General features: G+C 46.8%; 1 protein-coding gene across 4 annotated transcripts in view; it reads right to left on the bottom strand.

Annotated features, from left to right (window-relative positions):
* LOC138580846 (zinc finger protein 615-like) overlaps positions 1 to 22,456 on the bottom strand; it is a 338,520-nt gene that overhangs the window by 117,238 nt on the left and 198,826 nt on the right. For 2 of the 4 annotated variants that reach the window (XM_069651715.1, XM_069651717.1), the window contains 2 exons: positions 18,927 to 19,028; positions 17,219 to 18,832 (listed from right to left, as the gene is read on the bottom strand). The exons of 1 other annotated variant lie outside the window; for it this stretch is intronic. In XM_069651715.1, coding sequence (XP_069507816.1) covers positions 18,081 to 18,832; positions 18,927 to 19,028 — 854 coding nt within the window. In that variant the 3' untranslated portion in view covers positions 17,219 to 18,080. Of the gene's footprint in view, positions 1 to 17,218; positions 18,833 to 18,926; positions 19,029 to 22,456 lie in introns of those variants that run through there. One more of the 4 variants, XM_069651716.1, reaches the window with a different exon arrangement.

The raw sequence follows: 22,456 nt of genomic DNA, 5'->3' as shown, positions 1-22,456 counted from the left end.
CAAGCATCCATGCGCCTTCTCTCAGAGGGGAGGAAGGGCGGGCGCATGTGAATCTAAGCAGATACAAGCATCAGAAATACGGTTACAGTGAGTAATGTATCCCTTCTGATGCTTGTGGAATCTGCTTAGATCACATGCTGTGCATAGATTAGCGAGCAGTGTTAGAAGAAGGAGGTGGGATGTGAGAAGGGTCATGAGCGAACAAATGTCTTAGAACTGCTTGTCCCACTTGAGTATCTGTCTTGGAATGAGTGTCAATGCAGTAGTGCTGAGTAAAAGTGTGAATAGAGCTCCATGTAGCTGCTTTGCAAATGGTGTCAAGGGGTACATTTGCAATGAAAGCCAGAGTGGCCCCAGTACCTCTTGTAGAGTGGGCCCTCCGCGTAAAAGGCAGTGTCTTTTCTGAAAGGGAGTAACACAGTTGGATACATTTGACTATCCATTTAGAGATGCCACTTTTAGAGACACAATCTCCTTCTCTGCCTGTAGCTACGGAGACGAACAGTTGATCTGTCTTTCTTAGCGGTCTGGTCTTGTCTGCGTAGTAGAGGACCGCTCTTCTCACATCTAGTGTGTGTAGTTTCACCTCAGCAGAGCTTTTGGGTTCTTGGAAAAAGGCTGGTAGCTCAATGGACTGGTTAATATGGACAGAAAAGAAAGGATCCTACACTGACAGAGCTTGAATTTCACTGACCCTACTTATGGATGTAATGGCTACTAAGAAGGCAGTTTTATAAGTCAGGTGTTTCAGACTAGCTTTATGCATAGGTTCAAAGGGGGGGCCCATGAGTTTAGCAAGCACCACATTAAGGTCCCACCCTGGTGGTGGGTTAGAAATTGGAGGGTGGAGTCTCTTTACCCCTTCCATAAAGGCTTTGACAACTGGCACTTTCCATCATGACACCTTGTTATGGGAGGTGGTGTAGGCTGACGGTGCCGCCAGGTGTACCTTGAGTGAATTAAATACCAATCCTGCGTCCAGAAGGTGGAGCACGTAGGTGACAATATTGGAAGGAGTGCAATCAGTTGGGTTGATTTGTTTATTCTGGCACCAAATAACGAATCTTTACCATTTATCAAAGTAACAGTGCCTAGTATTAGGTTTTCTTGATTCTTTTAAGATATCCATACATCTCTGGGGTAAATGGAGATGGCCGAACTCTATGACTTCAGGAGCCATGCTGCCAAGTTAAACGAGTTCGGTTGAGGATGCACTGTTTGTCCTTTGTGCTGGGAGGGTAGGTTGTACCAGCACGGGAGTCTGATGGGGTCGCACACCGCCAGTCTGCGTAGGTGTGGGAACCATGGTTGTCTCACCCACATAGGAGCAACTAAGATGAGTGTCATCGATTCCCTGTGGAAAAGCGTAGGCAAACATTCCTGACCAATTCATCCATAGAGCGTTCCCCTTGGAGCCTGGCTGGGGAAACCTGGATGTGAATTCTGGGCATTGTCTGTTTTCACTTGTGGCGAATAGGTCTATAGTGGGGAAACCCCACTGAGAGAAGAGATCCTCTATGACTTCTTCGTGTAGACGCCATTCGTGTTCTTCTGGGAGGGGATCTCTGCTCAAAGCGTCCGGTAGTGAATTGAGATCCCCTGGAACATGTTGAGACGAAAGGTAAATGTTCCGTCTGAGTGCCCATATCCAAATTTTCTGGGCAAGCCTGGACAGATTTGGCGAACGAGTGCCCCCTTGTTTGTTTATGTAAAACATTGCTGTTGTGCTGTCTGTTAGGATCTGCACTGACAGGTTGGATAGGTGGGGTTCGAACGCCTGAAGCGCTCTGAAGACTGCCAGTAGTTCGAGCAGGTTGATGTGATTCTGAGCCACTGTGTGGGACCAGAGACCCTGAGCTGTGTGGTGAAGGAGGTGTGCTCCCCACCCTGACAGGGACGCGTCTATTGTGACTACGGCCTGTATTTCCGGATCGTAAAAGGGTTTCCCCTTTGAAAGATTCTCTTTTGTCCACCAGCAAAGACTCTGTACTAGTGTTGGCGAAACGACCACTAGATTGTCCCACTGACCAATTGCCTGAGACCACTGTTTCGCCAACCATTCCTGCATGGGTCGCATGCGCAGGCGCGCATTGGGAACCAGGAAAATGCATGATGCCATCATGCCTAGCAAACATATCGCTTTGCGCACCCTTATCTGGCGGCCGGACTGATATTGAGGAATTTGCAGTAACAGATTCCAAATTATTTCCTCTGATGGAAAGGCCAACCCCTCTTTGGTGTCTAGGACAGCGCCTAGGAATTGTTTGGAGGTGCTCGGCACCAGGCTTGATTTTTTCTCGTTGATTGAGAAGCTCAATCGGAAGAGGAGGTTGATTGTTCTTTGAATGTTGGATCTGCAAATTACGGGGGTTTCCTCTGTGATGAGCCAGTCGTCCAGGTAAGGGTACACTGGGATTGCCTCCTTGCGTAGGTGCGCCGCCACCAACGCCAGTACCTTGCTGAATACCCTTGGAGCCGAGGCTATCCCGAAGGGCAGCACCTTGAACTGGTAGTGCTGGCTGTCTACCTTGAAAAGCAAGAATCTTCTGTGCGCTGGGAGCATGGAAATATGCAAATAAGCATCTTTCATATCCAATGTTGCCATGTAATCTCCTCTTTTTAGAAGAGGGATTACTTCCTGGAGTGTAGTCATGCGAAATATTTGTGGCTTGATAGATACGCATTGTTAGATTTTTTTTGGCACAAGGAAGTAAGTTGAATAAATACCCTTGTTTACCTGGTTGCAGGGACAAGTTCTATTGTGTCCTTTGCAAGAAGAATGACGATCTCCTCGAGGAGGATTCTTTGGTGCTCCAAGGAGTGTATCTTCTGTCTTGGAGGATGGTTGCGGGGGTGCTCCAGTAGCTCTATACAGTATCCCGCGAACACTGTGGACAGCACCCATCCGTCCGAAAGGATCCCTTCCCATGCGTGGGTGAAGGTGGAAATGCGCCCCCCTACGGGGGATGCATGGGAAGGGACCCGGAGCGGAACGTCACTGTTGTTTATTGGGAGGCGTAGCGCCTCTACTTGGGCTGCCTCTCCCCCTAGCGCGACCCCTCTTTTGACCTCTGGAGAAATTTTGGGTAGCCTGTTGGTTGCCACCCCACGAGGTTCCTTGGTTCTGATAGTAATTGGACCCTCTCTGGGAGTTTTGGCAGCGAAAGCGACGAAAATAATTATTTCCCTGCTGGTTTGTGGGTTTATTTGTTATTTGGCCAAGGGACTTTAAGGTGTCATATTCGTCCTTAGCCGTTTTTAGCACTTCCTCCACTGCTTTTCCAAACAGGACGTTTGGTTCCACCGTCATGTCAATGAGGGTGGCTTGGGTCTCGGGTTTATACCCTGACTGCCTCAGCCAAGCGTGTCTTTTGATTACTGTGCTTTCTGCTATCAGCCTCCCTGCATTGTCTGCTGCATCGAAGTTAGCCTTGAGAATGCATCCGGACACTAATCTTCCTTCCGAATAATCTGGGCCAACTGGCTCTTTAGAGGTTCTGGTGCGGAGGCAATGAGGGCAGCTACCTGTTCGCATTGGTGGCAGTTGTAGCTTGCCAGCAGAGTGGTGGTATTGGCAATACGTGCTTGGTATGCAGATGTGGATGCCACCTTCCTTTCTAGCCCATATATTCTCTTGCTCTCCTTGTCTGGGGGAGCTTCTGAAGATGCTAGTGGAGTTCCCACACTTTTCCTGGTGGTTGTAACCACTAATGAGTCGGGTTTTAGCTGACCCCTTATGTAAAGTGGGTCAGAGGGAGCGCCCTGAATAACTTTTCTATTCGTGGGTTGACTGCCTGGGTAAGATTAGGGGTGAGCAGAGAAGTATCGATTCTGCGTTGAGTAGACTTTAGAATGGGGATAGCCTGGGCAATGGATCTTTTATCCCCTAGAATTTGCTCTGCAAAATCTCTCTCTTCTTGGGCCCCCTGAGTGTCAATTTGGAAATGGGCTGCCGCCTTAGCTAAAACTTCGTTAAGAAAGGGCTGATTGTCAACGGGTGAGTCGTTCACCGGGGGTTCCTTGGGAATAGGATAGTTGAGACTATAGGCCTCCGCCTTGTCTTCTTCCTCCTCCTCTTCCTGGTCCTCATGATCTCCACAGTAATCGACCCTGATCTGGTCGTCTAATATTTGTACTTCCGAATCCTCACCATACTGCTGGCAAGGTTCAACACTGAAAGGGTCTGAAATCAGCCCCTGAACTGGAGTCTCAGTACGGAGTCTCTTAGTAGGAGTTTGAGGGTCTTTGGATCCCGAAGGGGCAGAGGTAGCAGGGGTATTGTGATAGCTCTGGAAGTAATTAGTAAAATAAGTAAAAATCTACAAAAAAGGACATTCTCCTCATTACTCTGTCAATGTCTTCCGAGTTCCATTCTTTGGAACTTTGAATAACCCTTTCCTGCTGTGGTCCCTCCTCTATTCCCATATCCTGGGGAGTGGGAGGGACAATTTTTGGCCTAGTGACAGGGTCAGGGGCCTTGGACTTTTCTAAAGATTTGGGGTGTTTCTCCTTCTGAACCTGGTCTTCAGAGGCCTTCTTATGTTGTTTTCCCCTTTCCCATGTGTAGAGGAATGTTTTCCTGACCCCTTGGATTTTCCTGAATCTTTCGACGCCTGGCGTCGAGAATTAGAGGATCGATCACGAGATTCGGGAGTCTTGGCAGTGGGGCGTGGAATCTCAGAAGCAAACGCCGAACGAACTACCGGAGTAGTCGTCGAACGTGCTGCCTGGGGGTAGAGGTCGGATTCGTCTTCTGCCGACCATACCTACGTGACTTTAGGTAGTGTGGCACTCTTAGCAATCGTGGATGGTTGCTGTGTGTCATGGGGCGACCGTGACCTGGAACGCCCAGAGGACACCGATTCGACGGACCGCTTTCTCTGTGCCTTTTTATTCCGATCACTCGACACACGTGTCGAATCTCGGGAGGGGTTAGTGTGTTTAGTGGAAGAGGTGTGGGTAGCGCTCTTGCCGCCGGGTGTTGTCCCCATAACTGACCCGCCAGTCAGTCGTCCGAGGTCAGGGGCTTGCGCTTGAGTGCCTAACGACACCCCTGTGCCCTCGCCGTCCGATACGGTGGTGTTGCTGCCATCGCTGAAGGAACCCACTGCGTCCATGGCTTCGAGTTGCCTGGCGTAGTGGGCCCAACGTTTGGTGGAGCGGTCCTTAAGTGTCTTGGCCTTGAAGAGCTTACAAGCTCCACAATTTGCCTCGGGTGGTCCCTTGGAAGACACAGGTTACAGGTGTTATATTTATCTACCCTGGGGAACATACGGTTGCACTTTGGGCAGAATTTAAATGGAGTACTCACCATATGTCAATACCTGGCAGCGGGCGGGTATATGTAGGAAACAAGTGTGTGTGTGTATGTCCACCCCCCACTCTCCCTACTTGCAGGGCCGAGGCCAGAGGCCTTTTGAGGCCCGGGCCGAGGCCAGAGGCCTTCCGAGGCCCAAAGTCCGTCGTGCAGTCTCGACGGCTGTTCTTCCTTGGTCTCAGGTATCAACGTCGATCTTCGGCGATCTTCGACGTGGGGTTTGAGAACGGGAATTTTTTGATAATTCTATGATAAATGGCTAAAAGCCAGGGAACTCTGCAACTATGCTTCCGACAAGTATGGCGGAAAAAAACAATGTGAGGGTCCTACACGCGTGAGGGATCATGGGTACAATGGATGTCACACTAGGGATAGTATTACTGGCACGCCCTAGCTCGACGCCCCTTTTCGAGTTTCGAAAAACAAACTGTAATACTCTGCAGCTTCCACTAGATGTCGGCCTATGCACAGCATGTGATCTAAGCAGATTCCAAAAGCCTCAGAAATATATATATATATATATATATATATATATATATATATATATATATATATATATTGGGAGAAGAGAAAACTCTTCCCAAGAAAGTAGTCCTTTTACTCTCCCTTTTTGTACTTTGTAACCGCTCTAACATTGCAAAGAAATTAATTAGCGTCAGTTAGGCTGATGTCCTGCATTGTACTTATAAACATTTTCATAATTTCTTAAAATAAATGGACTTCTGCACTTGGAATACTTTTGTTCATCATTTTAATGCATTTCAGAAAGGAGTAAAAAAATGTATTATATCAAGCGACTGTCTTGAGAAAGCACGAAAGATGCAAAACATGTGCTTGTCTGCTCTTGACACCCCCTATGCGCTGCAATGAACGGACTGTATTTTTGTACTTGTGTAATTTGCACTTTATTTCACAGGATATTTAATTTTTTTCTCTGTACTTTCATATTTTGCTAGGAGTTGGGGGACAGTCTGACATGTTTCTGTGATGTGGCAGCACACACCTACATATAAATATGTCTAATGGAATGTATCCTCGACAGATTCCTCATTTTAGAGATATGCTGGCCACGGCAGCAGGCATCAGACATTTTTTTCCCCAGCAAGATAAGTGGTGTGCCTCGGCGCCAACTCTCCCCGACAGACCGCCCCTCACCCTGGAAGTGACTGAGTCCATGCTATGTATCTGGCACACCTAGCGCCATGTTCTCAGTTCCTTTTTTCTATGCGCTAAACACGCTCTGTCAGGAATATTTTCATCACAGATTTTCTCTGCGTCATCTTTTTCTAAATTTCTATCACTATGCCAAGTTCGTAGAAGACTTCAGGACTGCACTTCAAAGATGTCGATTACTGGCTTCCACACCATCTGAATTTGTTGTCTGGCCGTGGACCATTATGTCTCGGAGTGTGTTTCCTGCCAGAATTTGAACCCTAAAGCTGTTATGGAACTTGCAAAAAAGGTGGACCTACGGCGTACTCTGAAAAACCCCTTCCAGGAGCCATACTTCAGTGGAGGGTAGGGTTTCTGAATTACCCATGACATTTCTCCTCTCCTACTGTAACGCTCACCTGATTCCCGCAGAGGCGCCGGTCTTGACTGGGTGAATGCCGTATCTTCAAAGGTGATGTGTAACACACGGTTGGCTCTTTGGGCTGGACCTCTGTGCACTGTATGTCTGACTCGAAGAGTAAGATGTCTGCAGATAGAAAATATGGGATTAATGAACTGGGGTTATTGGGTGCCTCTCTCCTCTTCCCTTTCTCTTCTCCTGTAGAACCCCAAAGGTTAACGCCCTCACCTTAGGTAAGTGAACGCCGAGCTCTCCATCTGCCTCGGGGCAGGGTGCCGTAACCAGTTTCTTCACTGGATAAGGGTCCAGGCCTCTTGACCTCAGAGGACTGCTGTCCGTCGTTAACTGCACGAACGGTAAGTTCTGGGCACTTCAAATGTCTTAAAAGTCTTTTGTTATGATATCTCTTGTTTTGCAGGGTTCCGGCGATGGCGGATGGCGGGCTGAAGAGAATTGAGGATCGAACCCGCGTGAGGAATAGAAGCGCCTGGAAGCACGTAAGTAAGCGCTTGTAGCCTGCTTCACGATGCGCACTAACTGTCCCTTTTATCTTGCAGGTACAAGTTCGGAGCTTTAGAGAAGCTGAAGGGTGCTGGAATACCCACTGGATTCGGCGTGGGAAGGAGTAATGGCACGTGAGTAATAAAGTTGCCCAATGTCTTTAAACGCATCTTCTTTTGTCTTTCAGATGCGGGATGCAGCGCCGAAGACCTCCGGAGCGTGCGAAGAGCTGGTAAGCTTTTGTCTTTCAGATGCCGGAATGCAGTGCGAAGACCTCCGGAGCATGCGAAGAGTATGTAAGCCTTTGTCTTTCAGATGCCGGAATGCAGCGCGAGGCGTTGGTGACAGCCGATGAACCAGGTAAGAGATGCGCTGCCACTGAAGACCGTAGTGCTAACCTGTTCTTTCTTTGTCTTTACAGGTGCTGCTGAAGACTGGATTCCAGGATGATAAGCCTTTGTTCCCTTAGGCCCAGGATCAGAAGCTGAAGACACGATGAGCGTTCTGCTGCAGAGAATGCAGAATAACGCAAAGCAAGATTCATCCATCGGGTGTGGTTTAAATAGCCTCCTGTAGTGCTTAGGTGTCTCCTTCCACAGCCTCGCCTAGGTAATAAAAGAGTTCCTGCTTTCCAGAAGAGTTCCAGTGTTCTGAACCTAGGGAGTGGCTCCTGCCCCACCCAACAGGAAAGTAGTCCCAAACAGAAGAGGATCAGGGGCTCAACTGGCAGGTAAGTAAGCAGCATGGTCTCCTGCAGATAAGTCCACCCAAGCATTATGAGCCCGGCGCTTCCAGCGCTGGGACTGGGCATCTTTATGAGCCTGGTGCCACTGGCGCCAGGACAGGGTCCAAATGGTCCCAATTGGGACTGGCTGGCACTAGGAACCGGGGTAATGGGTCTGCTTCCAAGGGAGTTGGGCAAGTCCTGATCTTTTGGAAGCAGAGATCATGACAGCACCCCCCCTCAAGGCCCCTCCCAAACCGGGCTTCTCCGGGGGTTTTGGCTTGTTAGGAAATGTTCGATGAAATCTTTTGATTAGACGAGGCGCGTGGACATATTCTGCAGGTTCCCAGGATCTTTCTTGGGGACCGTAGCCTTTCCAGTCAATCAGGTAAAATAGTTTAGATTTGGAGATCTTGGAATCCAGGATGCTTTTGACTTCAAACTCGAGTTCTCCGTCAACTAGAATAGGTTTTGGAGATTTAGTTAGTCGGGTTTGAGGTTGCACGGGTTTTAATAGAGAGACGTGGAAGACCGGATGTATCTTCATGTGAGGGGACAAGTCCAACTTGACCGCTACTGGATTTACTATGGTAGTGATGGAATAGGGACCAAGGTATCTTGGGTTGAATGTGCGTGGTCCTTTTAGAGGTAGATATTTGGTGGATAACCAGACTTGATCTCCTACTTGATACTGGGGGCTTCCTTCCGATGTTGGTCTGCTCCTTTCTTGTATTGTTCTTTAGCCCTTTGAAGGTGAGAAACGGCTTCCTTAAAGGCTTGGGTGATTGTAGAATGCAGGTGGTCTACTGCTGGTGTTCCAAGATCTTGGAGTGGATCCAACTCCGAGGTTCGAGGGTGACTACCGTATAAAAGAAAAAACGGGGTCTTCCCAGTTCCCGAGTGGACAGAATTATTGTAGGCATATTCGGCTATCCAAAGGATATCTTTCCAAGTTGTTTCAGTTTGTTGTAGCATGCAGCGCAAATACTGTTCCAGAGTTTGATTGGTCCTCTCGGTTTGTCCGTCGGTTTGAGGGTGGTGGCTGGTCGAAAGTCTCACATCAATTTGAGCCGACCGACAGCAACTTCGCCAAAAATGAGAAATAAATTGACTCCCTCGATCCGAAATTAGAACTGAAGGAAAACTATGCAGTCGGACGATGTTTTCGAGAAATTCTCGGGCCAGAGTTGCTGCTGTTGGTAAGCCTTTGAGTGGAATGAAATGCGCCATCTTGGAGAATAGGTCCACGATTACTAGGATCGTATTGTATCCGGAGCATGGAGGTAGATCGGTGATGAAGTCCATAGAAAGCGTATGCCAAGGGCGAGGTGGGATGTCAATAGGGCGTAAGAGGCCGGCTGGTTTTTCCTTTTGACTCTTGTTTTGGGTGCATACTCCACAGGACATTATAAAGTCTCTGATATCTTTTTTCCAAGACGGCCACCAGAAGTAGCGCTTGATCTTTTCCGAGGTTTTGGCCATACCGGGATGTCCTTCCATTAAAGATCCGTGATAACAAGAGATTACCTTTTTCTGTAAATCTGTGCTGGGCAGGTATAACCGTGCTTGGAAATATAAAAGGTTGTCCTTCACCGTAAAGTCCTTTCCCTGCAGATGCCAATTCTGTATGTCTGCTGGAGTTACCAGTAGCCTGGCTTTATCCTTAACTTCCTCTATGGATTGTGTGGCGATTACACCCAGAATTCTTTGTTCGGGAATGATAGGTACAGGTTTAGGATTGATCAAATGTTCTTCCACTCCCATCCGAGAAAGGGCATCAGCTTTACCGTTTTTTGTACTAGGTCGATAGGTAATTATGAAGTCAAACTCGGCAAAGAATAGTGCCCAACGGAGTTGCCTAGAGGATTGAGCTTTTGCGGTTTTCAAATATTGCAGGTTTCGGTGATCTGTAATCACAGTAACGGTGTGTCGGGCCCCCAGAAGATAATGCCGCCAAGCCTTAAAGGCGGACTTGATAGCTAGAAGTTCCTTATCAGTAATGGTGTAATTGATTTCAGGAGGTGAGAATTTGCAGGACCAAAATGCCACGGAATGCAACTGATTGGTTACTGGGTCCTTTTGTGATAGAACTGCCCCCATGGCAAGGCTTGAAGCATCAGTTTCAACGATGTAGGGGAGTTCTGGGCGAGGATGTTTTAAGATCGGTGCAGAGATAAATCTAGTCTTCAAATTCTGGAAAGCTTGTTCCGCCTCGGTAGACCATTCAAAACGTTTGTTTTTCTTTAACAAGGCGGTGATGGGCTGGACTATTCGAGAGAATTCAGGGATAAACCTGCGGTTAAAGTTAGCGAAGCCTAACATGCTTTGAACACCTTTTACGGAGAATGGCGATGGCCATTTGAGAATTGCATCGACCTTCTTTGAATCCATACGCGCTCCGCTAGGTGATAATATGAATCCCAAGAATTCAACTTCAGTCACGTTGAAAACACATTTTTCCAACTTAGCAAAAAGTTTGTGTTGACGCAATCTCTCGAGGACCATTTTCACGTGTTTCCGATGTTCAGTTTCCGATGAAGAATAAACGAGGATGTCGTCAATGTAAACAACAACACACACATCTATGAGCTCTCTGAGGACATCGTTCATAAAATATTGAAAGGCGGCCGGGGCATTGCAAAGTCCAAAGGGCATGACCTGATATTCAAATAGCCCATACTTGGTGCGGAAGGCCGTCTTCCATTCATCGCCCTCTTTTACTCGTACCAAGTGGTAGGCTCCTCTAAGATCCAGCTTTGTATATATGCATGCTTTTCTGACTTGGTCCAGGAATTCAGGGATCAAAGGTAACGGATATCTATTCTTAACGGTGATCTGGTTCAGGGCGCGATAATCTATACAAGTTCTAAGGTCCCCTTCTTTTTTTGGAACGAAGTACAAAGCTAAGGAAGCAGGGGACTTGGAAGGACGAATAAACCCATTCGCTAGGTATTGATCCAGGTATTGTCGGAGGTGAAGATTCTCAGGCTCGGTGAGGGCATAAATTCTACTACAAGGAGGAGTAGATCCAGGTATCAGGTCTATCTGGCAGTCATAAGACCTATGAGGAGGTAGAGAGTTAGCCTGATCCTTCCGGAAAACATCTTGGAATTCTAGGTATTCAGGAGGTAACTGGGGAGCCTCCGAGGAAATTGCTGCCAGTGCAACACCAGGTCGAGGGTGACAAGTAGAGACACATTCTGGAAACTGAACCGTTCTTTCTCACCAATCGATCTGAGGATTGTGCTTTTCTAACCAAGGAATTCCTAGAATAATCTGGAACTGAGGGGCCTTGATCACATCGAACACGATCTTCTCATGGTGTCTATTTTGACTTATTAGCGTCACTTCTTGGGTGGTATGCGTTACTGGTCCGGAGGCTATCTCCGTACCATCCACCGTAGTAATGACGTCCTTTGCAGCCTTTGGACAAAGAGTCAGATTCATCCTCAAAACCATTTCATGATCCACATAATTGCCGATGGCACCGCTGTCGACGTAAGCTTCAATCGCATGTAATCGATCCGGATGTTCAGGGCTAATGAGGACCATAGGTATCACGAAATGCGAGGTCACGGAACTGGTTATAACGCTCGGCAAGAGGACCTCTATTCTTGTCGGGCGAGGTCGTTTCCCTGCTCAGAGTTTGTGACCCTGGTAACTGCAGCTCCTACTGCCTTCTTGGCTGGTTTCACCGGACAGTCTCGAAGAAAGTGCCCCGAGTTTCCGCAATAGAGGCATAATTGCAGCTGTTTTCTCCTTTCCCGCTCCTTTTGTGTTAGTGGTCCTTTCAGGCCCCCTATTTGCATGGGTTCCCCGGAGTCTACTTCTTTGGTAGGAGTTGGTGATTTGGAAAATACTCGAGCATCAAACTTGGAACGATCGGCCTTCCTGTTCTGCAGTCTGTGGTCAATTTGAACGACTAAGTCAATATAGTCCGAACAGTCTTGCGGGGGATTCACTACTTGGGCTAACACATCTTTGAGCTCTCCACGTAAACCTCTATAAAACAGCGTAATCCTTTTGTCCTCAGGCCATCGAGTTCCACTATCAGTCTGTTGAAAGACGCAATATAAGCCAAAAGGTCTTGATTACCCTGTCGCAATGAAAGGAGCTCATTGTCCAAGGCCTGCCCCTGTGAATGTCTTGCAAACAGTTTTTCCATACTGAGCTGAAAAGCTTGAAAATCATGGAGAACAGGATCATCTTGATTAACTAGAGGGATCGACCAGTCTGCCGCATTGCCACTAAGGTACGAAAGCACGAAAGCTACCTTAGCTTGATCAGTTGGAAAGGCTGCTGGCCGGCATAAGAAGTGCAACCGGCACTGATTAATAAATACTGCAAACCTCTTTGGGTCACCAGAAAATTGTTCGGGCGGAGCCAGAGGTACATTCCCAGGTAGGTTGATCTGCACTGGGTTCGTAGAGGATGTTGAAGGAAGATTTGCCCCTGATGCGGGTAACGGAGTTTGTCTGGCTTGTGACTGTAGCAATTGTCTAGCGAGATCGTCTGTTCGTTTCCTGACGGGCTGCATGCACTTCTGCTCTTAGTTCCCCAAGTAACTGAGCTAGCTGGTCGGTATCCGAGATTTCCATAGCGCCTGGGTGGGAGTTTTGCGGTCGGCTTTGCGTTCTGTAACGCTCACCTGATTCCCGCAGAGGCGCCGGTCTTGACTGGGTGAATGCCGTATCTTCAAAGGTGATGTGTAACACACGGTTGGCTCTTTGGGCTGGACCTCTGTGCACTGTATGTCTGACTCGAAGAGTAAGATGTCTGCAGATAGAAAATATGGGATTAATGAACTGGGGTTATTGGGTGCCTCTCTCCTCTTCCCTTTCTCTTCTCCTGTAGAACCCCAAAGGTTAACGCCCTCACCTTAGGTAAGTGAATGCCGAGCTCTCCATCTGACTCGGGGCAGGGTGCCGTAACCAGTTTCTTCACTGGATAAGGGTGCAGGCCTCTTGACCTCAGAGGACTGCTGTCCGTCGTTAACTGCACGAACGGTAAGTTCTGGGCACTTCAAATGTCTTAAAAGTCTTTTGTAATGATATCTCTTGTTTTGCAGGGTTCCGGCGATGGCGGATGGCGGGCTGAAGAGAATTGAGGATCGAACCCGCGTGAGGAATAGAAGCTCCTGGAAGCACGTAAGTAAGCGCTTGTAGCCTGCTTCACGATGCGCACTAACTGTCCCTTTTATCTTGCAGGTACAAGTTCGGAGCTTTAGAGAAGCTGAAGGGTGCTGGAATACCCACTGGATTCGGCGTGGGAAGGAGTAATGGCACGTGAGTAATAAAGTTGCCCAATGTCTTTAAACGCACCTTCTTTTGTCTTTCAGATGCGGGATGCAGCGCCGAAGACCTCCGGAGCGTGCGACGAGCTGGTAAGCTTTTGTCTTTCAGATGCCGGAATGCAGTGCGAAGACCTCCGGAGCATGCGAAGAGTAGGTAAGCCTTTGTCTTTCAGATGCCGGAATGCAGTGCGAAGACCTCCGGAGCATGCGAAGAGTAGGTAAGCCTTTGTCTTTCAGATGCCGGAATGCAGCGCGAGGCGTTGGTGACAGCCGATGAACCAGGTAAGAGATGCGCTGCCACTGAAGACCGTAGTGCTAACCTGTTCTTTCTTTGTCTTTACAGGTGCTGCTGAAGACTGGATTCCAGGATGATAAGCCTTTGTTCCCTTAGGCCCAGGATCAGAAGCTGAAGACACGATGAGCGTTCTGCTGCAGAGAATGCAGAATAACGCAAAGCAAGATTCATCCATCGGGTGTGGTTTAAATAGCCTCCTGTAGTGCTTAGGTGTCTCCTTCCACAGCCTCGACTAGGTAAGAAAAGAGTTCCTGCTTTCCAGAAGAGTTCCAGTGTTCTGAACCTAGGGAGTGGCTCCTGCCCCACCCAACAGGAAAAGTAGTCCCAAACAGAAGAGGATCAGGGGCTCAACTGGCAGGTAAGTAAGCAGCATGGTCTGCTGCAGGTATGTCCACCCAAGCATTATGAGCCCGGCGCTTCCAGCGCTGGGACTGGGCATCTTTATGAGCCTGGTTCCACTGGCGCCAGGACAGGGTCCAAAAGGTCCCAATTGGGACTGGCTGGCACTCGGAACCGGGGTTATGGGTCTGCTTCCAAGGGAGTTGGGCAAGTCCTGATCTTTTGGAAGCAGAGATAATGACACCTACCTCTATCTCCACCTGTGACTTTCCCCAGAGCTCTAACCTCTCACCCTTAGCTCTTTAACATCTATCTCGCTCGGCTTGCTCACCTTATCTCCACTTTTTCCCCCCTCTTCCAATGTTATGCAGATGACACCCAACTCTTCTTCAAACTTCCCTCTGATGCTCTCTCTATTTCCTCTAGCAATCCTGACTGCCTATCTGCTGCCCAGTCCTTGTGTGCTTCCAATGATCTCTGCCTCAATGCCAGCAAGACAAAGATCCTTCCTTTTGGGACTCCCATTCCCTCTTTCCTCCCTTCACTGTGGCCACCCTGTATGGGCTCTCCCCATCTTCCGCATTTCGAGACAGAAACCTTGGAGTCATCTTCGACTCTTTTCTATCTTTCTTCCCTCACATCTTGGACCTTGCCACGAAGGTCCATTTTCAACTCCACCGCCTCAAAGGTATCCTTCCTTTCCTCACTTTTCCCCAGAAGCTCAATGTTGCCAGAGCTCTGGTGCTATCTAGGCTGGACTACTGCAACAGCCTCTTCCTTAATCTACCCTCTTCCTCTCTCTGCCCCCTCCAACTTGTCCAGAATAGGGCTGCAAGACTTATCCTTGGCCTCAAGCACAGGGACCATATCTCTCCTGCCCCAAAACCCCTCTATTGGTTCCCGGTTGCTGCAAGAATTAAATTCAAATTCCTCTGCATCATCCATAAGGCTGTCTGGGGCCGAGTACAAATCTATCTACAACTTTCTCTCATCAAATACCTTCAGTCCAGATCTCTATGCTCCTCCAGCTCCAACTCTCTTCATGTCAAGTACTTTTCTAAGCAGAAAGCTGGTGGCAAATCTCTCGCCTCGGCTGGTTCCCTCCTCTGGAACAGCCTCCCCCTTCCACTCCATCTTGAGCTGGATCTCCTCAAATTTCAGAAGCTCTTCACGACTTTCCTCTTCACCTCCTCTTTCCCCCTCTCACTCCGGGGCTAATACCTCACAGTCGCTGAGATTGGTGGCCTGGAATCTTACGTGTCCTTCTGGGTCCCGGCCTTCCACCCAATCGCCCTCAGCCTTCCACCCCATCCCAGCACTTGCCTTCAGGCACCCATTGGCTTCTCAAAGGCCTGCACTTATTATTCGCAGGTGATCACTCTGTACCTAGCGATCTCTGCCAGGCACGTACTGTTGCAAACAACTGAGTCCCGACACTCCTCAATCCCTTCCATGCATAAGAGGAAGAGAAATTGCAGGTCTTGCCAAGATGAAGATTCTGCAGATTTGTCAAAAAAGGTAAATGTTGTTTCATGGCGGTTTATGCGTACTCCCTCACCTTGTGGAATATTGGTATACAACAGTGTAATGTTGCTATTAGGGTTATCATGGCCTTCGTCTATTCAAATAACATCTATTGTTTTTCAAGAAGGATCCTCATTCATGCAATATGTGCTGAAGGGATCTTTTTCTATGTATTTCTGCTTGGCTTCCATCAGGTGATTTTGCATTCTGAACAATTTTGGGAAGTACACAGAATATATGACTTTTAGTGATCTTAGGTCTCAAATATGTAGCCGTTAGTTTCCATCCCTTGTGATGGTGCTTCACTGGGTCATGACTGGACATATGTGCCTGACGTCAAATGCTCTTGAACTTTTTCAATATGGGGTCACACAATACATTTAAATGACTCCTGCATGCACTGTGGGTCATTTCCCACAGTGAACCTGTGGCACCCAGACAGAGGTGAACAACATAACTGCATGCCTGCATATGTGTATATGTAGGAGTTAGGACTTTCTCCTAGAGTAATTTGGGATATGCACATCTTGTTGTAGGCAGTCTTAAAAGCAAAACTAATTCTCCCTGAAAACAGCTTCCACTTTACACCTTGTAGGCCAGGCAGCAGACCTAACATTTACCAGGTGCTATCTTGTGGTTAAGCTTGGCACCATAGATCATGAGTGGAATCTACTTGGGAATCCATTCTTAGTTTTATTTTTCTCTGACAGGACAATAACTACTTTTCCTATGTGAAGCTGGTGCCTATTTTTTTAATTGGGCCTTATACAAGAGGGCAACAAGTTGCTGAAAAATGGTAGGTGCTATGATGAACAATAATCAACATAAATATTTTGACGAGGCAAACTCAGGCTAAAGTAATGATTCTATGACATGTTCAGAGCCACTTCTGAAACAATGAACATAACCAGTAAAATCAAAGGTCCAGAAGACTTGTGCATCTTTGCTGAAACTTACGCTGAAAATATGTCGTAAAAGGCTGCAGCGTCTTTAAACACTTAGCGCCTGATTACGAGGTCCCTTTGCGGGACTCGACCTTAACGGCTGGTTTTACCAGCCGTTAAAGTAGGGACCCTCAAAGGGACCTTGGTGCTAAGTACGGTGCCGCAATTTGCCCCTATGGGGCAAAAATGGGAATGGGGAAGGGCCATGGAGGAAGGGGGAATTACCGCCCCGCCAACCTTGTAATGGGGTGGTAATTCCCCCTTTCTCCATGGCGGAGTCGGTAAGTTAACGGCATGGACCATGGTGCTATTAGCACCATGGTCCTCCGCCTGGGTCTTTTCAAATGTTATTTTATCACAAACACAATTTGGTTCATTTCTTGCATTGATGCTAATGAAAGGATTGCCTGTACACAAGTATTCGAGTATGGCAATTTTGAAAGTAGCACTTGGAATTAACTTTGTTGTGGTCAAAAGAAACATATTTGCTGTAATAGTGTTGGTTTAAGTGTTAGATTTGTTTGTGTGTTGGCTTTCTGTTGGTGTATAAAGTTTAGGTAACATGCTTTGTAGGGTTCTATGATCATTATTATGAAATGTAGCAAATGAGTTGGCACATTACTGTTTAGACATGGGATTGGCCAGCCTTTCTTGTGTGCTCATGTGCAGAGTTTCTAGTGCAAGATATCTCATCTTTGCAGATACATGCCCATATAAATAAATACATTTCTTTGATCCTGAGCCTTCAATTTCAATACATTTCTTTAGATCTTTCCACGTGTTCTACTTTACATGGATTCTCAAAATTGTGTAACCTTGGATAAACTATGAATATCCACAGGGCTGCAGATAGAATTTTGAGGTGGCAGTATTTTACTCTCTACTTTTGGAAGTTGTATTGAAAAGAAACATAGGTTTTTGATATGATCTGTTATTTATAACGCGCTTAATACCCAGAGTTTATTTCTGCCCAGTAATTACCCTGGGCTGCGATCAGGGACCTAGGCCTCTATACCTACTTTCGGCTGGCTTAAAATGCACACATGCATTTTGAATCCTTCCTTCACATCTCACATATCGGACTACAGTCCTCCGATGTGCGTTCATCCTCGCAGTACTCCCAGGCCATACGAATGACAGTAGGCGCTATACAAACGCGATATAACATAACAAATTAAAAGAACGTTTTTCTAATCTTACAGGCCTCTTCAGATCCACTGGGCATCTGTTCCTTTGTTGTTTTGTTGGCAGTATTTGCCTAATTTTAAGTAGAGAACAAAAAGGTATGCTGCTTATCTGGAGGGCTGGTTATTCGTGCAGACATCCTTTAGACCCAACATAATATCTTGTTTTCCTACAAATAGAGAAAAAACCATACAATTTGAACAAAACGTTTAGTGAAGAGGACTTTTTCACATGATTGATTGTATGATAGCTCAACAATTTCTTTGTGGTCTCAGGATCTCCGTCCTTAAGGACTAAGAATATTTGGCATTATGAACATACTATCCTTTAATCAAGATAGTCTTGGTGAAATCTTTTTCTGGAGGAGATACGCACAACCATCAACCTACGTGTGTTCACTAGTTTTTTGTCTTTTTGTTACTGTCGTGTCGTGTTCTGTTTTTATGTGTTTGTGTTTATGTGCGTGCTTCCCTGGGGTTGAATTTACTTGATTACTATTTGTGGTTGAGGTGGTTTTGAGATTGTTTGGGCCTGTATTTGGTTCAATTTTGCCTTCGGGTGTACTGTCCGTTTGGGTTGGATGTATGATGGTTGGGAGTTTTGTCAGTGTTTGGATTTCGCCAAGGTGTTTTCTATATGTGGATGGATGTTTGTTTTTGACATGGTTACACATAGGGCTGGTACCCAAACTATACTTCAGGGGATTGCCTCGTTTTATGGATTTCCTGCAGATATTACATATTACAGATGTAGCCGATTTTACATCCTGTGTGTGTGGCACGTCAAAGTAGTCCCACACCCATGACCGTATCTTGTTCAATTGTCCCCCCCTATTGTTCATAGAAGGTAGCTGATTTCTGGGTTCGTCTGTGTTTGTCATGTTGAGGGATACTGTCAGAATAGGAGCAGTACCAGTTGTTGTGGTTGTCACTGTATGGAGTGGGGGTGTGAAAAGAGGACGCTTATTAAGGTTCAGTTTGTTGATGAGCTTTGTGATGGTGGTTCGAGAGGTCTGTGTGTCATGTATACTGGGGATAGAAGTAATTTGCATTTGTGTCATGTCGGTCTTGTGGTATTGATGTTTTTGGCGCCTGTGCTCGCTGCAACTAATTTGTTTTTCTGCATTTTGGTCCTCGCCTGAAAAACATAAAAACAGTTTATGTTGTTTAATGTGTATGTGTATATGTATGTGTGTGCATGCATGTGTGTGTGAATGCTGGTCCACACTTACCCATTACTGTAGGTTCGATAGTGGCTGATGAGAATGCCTTATTGTCACACACTCCATTATCTTGTGCTGCAGATGATGTCTGAGGCGCATTATAAGTTGGACCTGTAAATACATGTACATATATATCAATGTTTCTGTGTGCTTTTACTAACATTTGTGGATTCTCTGTTCACCTGTGCATATGTCTGTCAATTCATTATGGTCTCCCTTACTCATCTGGGCTGTAATAATGAGGTTTCTTGTGATGTGTTTTGTATTTGTGCTTGTGAGTCCTCTATATGACGCCATTTTCTGCAGTTGGGTTCCCCTGAGAAAATATCATGCTGTTGAATGTGGGGGAAGGGTTGTGAAATGAGTTGGGGAAGAGTGAGAAACAGAGAGGGAAGAGGGGTGTATGTGTGTTGTTAGCTTCATGGTTGTGGCAACTCTTGCTGGACATTGATTTCCTAGTGGGTTCAGTTTGATGACTAGGTTGAATGTATTATTTGTGTGTGTTTCATTATTGAAATTGGGAACAGATTGCAAGCTATTGGAATTGTTGTAGTGTGGACCTGATGTGCCCCAAGCATTTCAGGCCTTCTCTCTATCTATAATAGAGGTAGGTTCATTGTGTGAATTAACAAAAACTGTGTGTTGGGAAGAGTGATATGGCTTAAGGCGGTGGTGCAGAAATTGAGTTTGATTAGAAGCTTTAAGGTTTGAGGCCACAAAAAGAAAGTTAGTGAGCAAATATAATTTCTAACTACTTTTCCTTGGTGGTTGATGTTCGAGGTCTGGGTGAAGAGGGAGCAGTTGATAAATGTGTATCCCCTTTCTGGGATCCCTGATGTGGTAGTACCCAAACTGATCATTTACAATTGATTGTATGGTAAATCTGGCAGAATTTGGTGTCCCCCACTCCCCATGTTTGGTAATGATAGCCTTTGGGGGTGGCGGGGGTGGCCCCTGCTTCTGGAGGTTTGGAGGCAGGGGACGGGGAAAACATTTTTTTTTAAAAAAGCGGACCCTGCGGCATCGGATCGGACTGGTGTAGGAAGGACGGATCTGACACCGCAGGGCCATGAGATGAGCGGACCTTGAAAAGGTAAGTAGGGGGTGGGTGCAGGAGTGTATTGGGGCCAGTGGGGGGATTTCAGTTTAGCCCGATGTGGCCGCCGCAAAATTGCCTTCACAGCCGAATTTACAACGGTCAATTCGGCCGCAAACAATTGTGCCATGGCCAAATCGTATAAATCCCTTGATGTTACTAGGTACCCAGGATGATGCTGCACATGCAAAGATAGGCGTGGGAGAGCACTATCCGGAAGGGTCACCACCTGAGACTCTAAAAGCCATAACTATTCTCTAAACGTAATATGCCTCTGCCTGTATTGTTGTGGAACAACCACAGAAAACCCTTGATGTATGAGTGTGGTGTGAAAGTGTATCTGTGTGTAAATGTGAGCGTGTGTGTGTGTGTATATGTGAGCAGATCTATATGTGTGCATGCATTTGCAATGTATGTGTGTGTGTGGGGAAGGTTGGTACATGCAGGGGCGGACTGAGGGGGAGGGAAAACGTGTGTGCCGGTCATATTTTCAATGTCAATCGTGACATCTTTTGGGCACCATTGGCTGCAGGTCATCATGTTACAAGGCAATAGTGGCGAAGCCATCATGAGTTTTTTTTTTTCTTACAGAAGTAATACTGACATTATTGTGCACAGCCAACATAGGTGTTCTTATAGAGACAATACTGGCATATAGTGGCACAGCTAGCATGAAAAATGTCTTGTTAGAGTGCCAATACTGGCATTATTGGGCACAACCAACATGAGAGTGTTTTTACTGTGGCAATACTGCCATATTTTGGCACAACCAGATTAAGGCATCATCACAAATTTGGCAGTATTTCCTCCGAACTACTGCCAAAATTGATTACCGTTACTGCCACTTGGTCCCGTGGGTTTACCACAGGATTACAAGTGGGGGCATGGCAGTGTAAATCCCTATTATCTGAGTCCATAGGACTCCATGGGGTTATTGGTGGACCTACCACTGGCAGTAGTCCCGGTGTGGTAATTCCACTGAAAATTGGTGGTAGGGGTCAGATTTACCTCCAGCGTTTTGCTGGAGGTAAATCTGGCCCCTACCACCAAATCTCGTAGTTCGGCGGACCAGGAAATGTGGCGGGAATGCAGCAGTAACAGAATTACCGCTACATTCCTGCCGATTTTGCCCACACAGCTGATCTTGTAATTGGGCCCTAAATATCTTTTTACAGTGGTAATACTGGCATTATTGGACACAGCCAGCATGAAAATGTCTGCTTAAAGTGGCACATGTGATGGGGTCCTATACGGGAGGCTAGCGGATGAGGACTGGTGGAACCTGGGAGGTGGGGACCACTGCCAGCTCCACAATTCTGGCCCTGCAGGGGGTATACAGGGGATCACCAGATTCACAATGCCATCACTAGTCTTGTATGTCAAGTACCTGGCTAAATCATCATTTCTTTCTTTATTGGTAATTTGTAAGATTTGCATTGTGGTACAAAAAAGTTAAACAAGTTAACCAGAATTTTACAAAGAGAAGGCTGAAGAATTTAGAGCATACCATTTGAAGACCTGTTATCGTCTGGTTCATTGAGCCACATGTTGGCTTTAGCGAATGGCAGTTAACAGAGAGGAACAGGTTTGCAAGCACTGCTCTCTGGTGCCACCATTTACCCAGCCACATGAGACTATGGGAAGCAACGGTTGTTTGAGAGAAACAGGAATGCATTCCTCAGCAATAATTGAGCAGCAAACCCCAACAAAAGCGTCAGGGAACCAGTTGGCAGGGAGAGAAAATCCATCTGATTTCAACACAGAAACTGGCCTTGATATGATCGGTGTGTTGTAACACAGTACTACATATGATACAACAAGGAATAGAACTTCAGCTTAGTGTCAGGTAAGCATGCAGTTTAAAGCAGAGGTCTTCAAAATGTGGGGCGCTTCCCCCAGGTGGGTGCAGCCGCATCCCAGGGGTGGCGCCAGAGCCCAGCATGAAATGTTAAAAAAATACTTATTTTATTTTTAGATTGGAGGAAATGGTCAGGGGCGGCTCACATGGTTAGAATGGACCATAACACTCTCAGGCACTAGAAAAAGTGTCCTGCAGTTGCAAATGGATATTCATTCCTTAAGTCACAGACTGTTTGATTAGTACCAAAGGGGGACTTTTTTGTAAAAATGGAAGCACATTGTGATATTTAAAGAATATTTATTCAGCGACAATGGTCAAAACTACTAGCTGCATAGTGAAGTAACATCAAACTGGCCCACATTGGCCCAAAAAGTGGGCCATTTTGACTGGCCTACACTAGCATTTTGCATTTTTGGTGTGGGCATTGCCCTATTGTCCTATAGGCAAGTCCGAGCCTGGCGGCTCATCCATAATGGGCGAGGGGGTGTCCACCCAGTGGCTCCCTCACCCATTAAGGAGGAGCTGAGGAGCCAGCCCTGTGAAACACTGGGCACTCCCTCAGCTGTTTTTTTCCAGCTGAGG

The sequence above is a fragment of the Ambystoma mexicanum genome, chromosome 3p (genome assembly GCF_040938575.1).
Source record: "Ambystoma mexicanum isolate Mex_15411 chromosome 3p, UKY_AmexF1_1, whole genome shotgun sequence".
In the NCBI taxonomy this organism is placed as follows: Eukaryota; Metazoa; Chordata; class Amphibia; order Caudata; family Ambystomatidae; genus Ambystoma; species Ambystoma mexicanum.
The sequence above is the reverse complement of the archived record's forward strand: the minus strand, read 5'-3'. Positions and strand labels throughout refer to the sequence as shown.